The following is a 5,523-nucleotide window of genomic DNA, read 5'->3' on the forward strand; positions in this document are numbered from 1 at the left end:
TTATTATGAATTTTCCAAGTATATGTTACAGGATGAGAAACTAAGCTATGTGATGTATTGGGTAATAACAATTGGATCAGGATTTGTAAGTAGAAGGACTCCTAGGAGAGACAATAAGAGTCCTGATAACCCCGCCGTCACACAATGATTACACAAACCAATATAGAACATTTCATAACCAAGGAAGAAACGTTCCTTCTTCAAGTTAAATGTTCTTTAAGTACAGTTTTACTTTTACTGCTGCCTTTAGCACATCTTTATTCCTCAGACTGTACACCAATGGGTTTAACATTGGCACCACCGCCACATATACAATCGAGAGCAATTTGTCATCTTCTCTAGAATGGTCTGCCTCCGGTTTCATGTACAAGAATATAATCGGTCCATAGAATAATATGACTGTTGTGAGGTGGGAAGTACAGCTAGAGATGGCTTTATGACGACCCTTTGAAGATTTGATCTTCAATATGGTGGAAATAATGTAGACGTAGGATATTACAATGAGTGAGAAAGGTAGGCATCCAATGAAGACACTCTGAACGGAGGTTAAAATATCTCGGCTGGTGGAGTCGCTGGCAGAGAGCATGCTTAGGGTCTTCAGATCGCAGAAAAAATGGTCAATTTCATTGGAATTACAGAAAGATAGAGAAGACGTAATCAACGAATGTAACAAAGAGTTAAATATACCGATGAGCCAGGAAGACGCCGACATTATAAGTCTCATCTTTTTCCTCATGATCATCGCGTACTGCAAGGGCTTACAGATGGCCACATAGCGGTCATAGGCCATACATGTCAGGATGAATATTTCCGCCTGGCCACACAGTAACAAGCAATACAGCTGAGTAATACAGCCTTGAAATGAGATCATGTGATCCTTGGTTACTATGATGGAAAGTAGCTTTGGCAGGGTAACGGACACATAGGAGATATCTGCAGTGGAGAGATTACATAAGAGGAAATACATAGGAGTGTGTAGCTGGGTCACTGAACATACAAGTGTGATAATGATCACATTCCCAATGACCGTCATCAAATACATAAATAACACTGCAATAAACAGGGCGATTTGTCCGGCCACGGAGGTGTAAAAAGCTAAAATATTAAATTCCTTCACTGTGCAGTTATTCATCTTGACTATCTGAGGAACTCTAGTAACCTCTACCACCTGATATAAACCAGAAAATGAGCTGTTATTGGCTGGTTCACTATATAAGAAGTATAGACAAAAATGTTCAACAATTAACATCACTAAATCTAGAAGAGGTATGAATAATTTTATTTTTTATATGTTAAAGTTTTTTCTTGTTTTATTACTAGAGCTGCTTATTGGATTATGTTAAATTCAAGGACTAAATCAGATACATGTAAGATTTTTTTAATTTTCAACTAAAGGGTTAACAAGGGCTGAAGGGGTGTTTCAATAAAATGTGTTTTTTTAAAAAACTTTATTATTACTGTCTTGGTCACTATCTAAATGACTGGGCTAGGGCTCAGTGATAGCTGCTAAATAGGCTAACTCTAACCCTCTATTACTACTCTGGTGCCAATCATCAGGGGTACCAGGAAAAGTTGTGTTCAGTCCAGTATCTGACCATCTAGTAGGTTGGGATAATCCTCAAATTATAATAGATACATTACAGATACATTAAACAAGGTGGGTAAATCCATGGCTTTTGGGCTTTTGCAACCTAATAATATCAACCTACAGCTGTCTCATAACCTCAACATTAAATGGTTGGACACTAGAATGAACCCAGTTCTTCCTTCCTACCTCTGATGGTGGTGGCTATCAGGGTAATAATGTGGGGTTAGATCTAGCCTATTCAGTGGCCAAAAGTAAGCTATGTCTTAATAAGGGACACTGTCAACTAGACAGTGGCCAAGGCAGTAATAATAAAGTAAATAAAACACACGTACACAGAAATTAAAAAAATACTTCATTGCAATAACCTCTATATATCCCTCATTGATCCTGTTATTGAAAAATAAAATATCTGCTATGAATCTGACATGGTCCTCCTGTCTGACATAATACTATATATATATATATATATATATATATATATATATATATATTAATATAAATATATTAAAGGCATACTGAACCAGCATGGCTACCACAGCATCTTGCAGCGGCATGCTATTCCATCCGGTTTGCGTTTAGTTGGACCATCATTTATTTTTCAACAGGCAATGACCCCAAACACCTCCAGGCTGTGTAAGGGCTACCTGACCAAGAAGGAGAGTGATGGGGTGCTACACCAGATGACCTGGCCTCCACAGTCACCAGACCTAAACCCAATCAAGATGGTTTGGGGTGAGTTGGACCGCAGAGTGAAGGCAAAAGGGCTAACAAGTGCTAAGCATCTCTGGGAACTCCTTCAAGACTGTTGGAAGACCATTTCAGGTGACTACCTCATGAAGCTCATGAAGAGAATGGCAAGAGTGTGCAAAGCAGGAATCAAAGCAAAAGGTGGCTACTTTGAAGAACCTAGAATTATATATATATATATATATATATATATATATATATATATATATATATATATATGTATATATATATATATATATATATATATATATATAAAACACTAATATATTTTCAGTTGTTTCACACTTTTTTGTTAAGTATATAATTCCACATGTGTTAATTCATAGTTTTGATGCCTTCAGTGTGAATCTACAATTGTCATAGTCATGAAAATACAGAAAACTCTCTGAGTGAGAAGGTGTGGCCAAATTTTTGGTCTGTACTGTATATATTTGATCTGGTAACAGAAACCGTTTCCCACAAGCGGCGTCTAAAATGCATTAATATATGATAGCAATCTCTTTACTGTCAAATGTGGAGAAATAAAGAACCCAAAAATTACTCACATCATGGGAATAACAATCCCTGTGTCTTCTATGAAGCTTCAAGAAATCTTAAGGTAACAGACATCCTTTTATAATAAATCTCAGGTCCCATATTAGCTGTAATGACTAGAGATGAGCGAACACTAAAATGTTCGAGGTTCGAAATTCGATTCGAACAGCCGCTCAATGTTCGTGTGTTCGAACGGGTTTCGAACCCCATTATAGTCTATGGGGAACAGATACTCGTTAAGGGGGAAACCCAAATCCGTGTCTGGAGGGTCACCAAGTCCACTATGACACCCCAGGAAATGATGCCAACACCTCTGGAATGACACTGGGACAGCAGGGGAAGCATGTCTGGGGGCATCTAACACACCAAAGACCCTCTATTACCCCAACATCACAGCCTAACAACTACACACTTTACACACTCAATACCACCTCTCTGACAGTAGGAAAACACCTTGAAACATGTGTATTTGGCACTTGCAGTGAGGAGAGCTTGTCACCAGCAGTGAATTTGGCCCTTGTAGTAAGTTGAGGTTGGCACCAACATTTGTTTTGAAAATCAGGGTGGATTGAGCCTCTAACCAGCAGAGTTTGGGCAAATTCATGGTGGAGGGAGCCTCTAAAAACCCCAGTTTGGACCAATTCATGGTGGAGGGAGACTCTAAAAACCCCAGTTTGGACCAATTCATGGTGGAGGGAGACTCTAAAAACCCCAGTTTGGACCAATTCATGGTGGAGGGAGCCTCTAAAAACCCCAGTTTGGACCAATTCATGGTGGAGGGAGCCTCTAACCAGCCCAGTTTGGACCAATTAATGGTGGAGGGAGCCTCTAAACAGCCAAGTTTTGGGAAATTCATGGTGGAGGGAGCCTCTAACCAGCCCAGTTTGGACCAATTCATGGTGGAGGGAGCCTCTAAACAGCCCAGTTTGGGCAAATTCATGGTGGAGGGAGCCTCTAACCAGCCCAGTTTGGACCAATTAATGGTGGAGGGAGCCTCTAAACAGCCCAGTTTGGACCAATTAATGGTGGAGGGAGCCTCTAACCAGCCCAGTTTTGACCAATTAATGGTGGAGGGAGCCTCTAACCAGCCCAGTTTGGACCAATTAATGGTGGAGGGAGCCTCTAACCAGCCCAGTTTGGACCAATTAATGGTGGAGGGAGCCTCTAAACAGCCAAGTTTTGGGAAATTCATGGTGGAGGGAGCCTCTAACCAGCCCAGTTTGGACCAATTCATGGTGGAGGGAGCCTCTAAACAGCCCAGTTTGGGCAAATTCATGGTGGAGGGAGCCTCTAAAAAACCCAGTTTGGACCAATTCATGGTGGAGGGAGCCTCTAATTAGCCCAGTTTGGACCAATTAATTGTGGAGGGAGCCTCTAACCAGCCCAGTTTGGACCAATTAATGGTGGAGGGAGCCTCTAACCACCCCAGTTTGGGCAAATTCATGGTGGAGGGAGCCTCTAACCAGCCCAGTTTGGACCAATTAATGGTGGAGGGAGCCTCTAACCAGCCCAGTTTGGACCAATTAATGGTGGAGGGAGCCTCTAACCACCCCAGTTTGGACCAATTCATGGTGGAGGGAGCCTCTAACCAGCCCAGTTTGGACCAATTCATGGTGGAGGGAGCCTCTAAACAGCCAAGTTTTGGGAAATTCATGGTGGAGGGAGCCTCTAACCAGCCCAGTTTGGACCAATTCATGGTGGAGGGAGCCTCTAAACAGCCCAGTTTGGGCAAATTCATGGTGGAGGGAGCCTCTAACCAGCCCAGTTTGGACCAATTAATGGTGGAGGGAGCCTCTAAACAGCCAAGTTTTGGGAAATTCATGGTGGAGGGAGCCTCTAACCAGCCCAGTTTGGACCAATTCATGGTGGAGGGAGCCTCTAAACAGCCAAGTTTTGGGAAATTCATGGTGGAGGGAGCCTCTAAAAAACCCAGTTTGGACCAATTCATGGTGGAGGGAGCCTCTAATTAGCCCAGTTTGGACCAATTAATTGTGGAGGGAGCCTCTAACCAGCCCAGTTTGGACCAATTAATGGTGGAGGGAGCCTCTAACCACCCCAGTTTGGGCAAATTCATGGTGGAGGGAGCCTCTAACCAGCCCAGTTTGGACCAATTAATGGTGGAGGGAGCCTCTAAACAGCCAAGTTTTGGGAAATTCATGGTGGAGGGAGCCTCTAACCAGCCCAGTTTGGACCAATTCATGGTGGAGGGAGCCTCTAAACAGCCCAGTTTGGGCAAATTCATGGTGGAGGGAGCCTCTAAACAGCCCAGTTTGGGCAAATTCATGGTGGAGGGAGCCTCTAACCAGCCCAGTTTGGACTAATTAATGGTGGAGGGAGCCTCTAAACAGCCAAGTTTTGGGAAATTCATGGTGGAGGGAGCCTCTAACCAGCCCAGTTTGGACCAATTAATGGTGGAGGGAGCCTCTAACCATCCCAGTTTGGACCAATTAATGGTGGAGGGAGCCTCTAACCAGCCCAGTTTGGACCAATTAATGGTGGAGGGAGCCTCTAAACAGCCAAGTTTTGGGAAATTCATGGTGGAGGGAGCCTCTAACCAGCCCAGTTTGGACCAATTCATGGTGGAGGGAGCCTCTAAACAGCCCAGTTTGGGCAAATTCATGGTGGAGGGAGCCTCTAAAAAACCCAGTTTGGAC

General features: G+C 43.0%; 1 protein-coding gene across 1 annotated transcript; it reads right to left on the reverse strand.

Annotated features, from left to right (window-relative positions):
- Positions 1-205: 205 nt before the first annotated feature.
- On the reverse strand, positions 206-1,132 carry LOC142204777 (olfactory receptor 1G1-like). The gene has a single exon (XM_075276098.1). It carries the CDS (start codon positions 1,130-1,132, stop codon positions 206-208), a length of 927 nt encoding a protein of 308 aa, XP_075132199.1.
- Between the last annotated feature and the right edge of the window lie 4,391 nt (positions 1,133-5,523).

Source organism: Leptodactylus fuscus, chromosome 5, assembly GCF_031893055.1.
Source record: "Leptodactylus fuscus isolate aLepFus1 chromosome 5, aLepFus1.hap2, whole genome shotgun sequence".
Classification (NCBI taxonomy): domain Eukaryota; kingdom Metazoa; phylum Chordata; class Amphibia; order Anura; family Leptodactylidae; genus Leptodactylus; species Leptodactylus fuscus.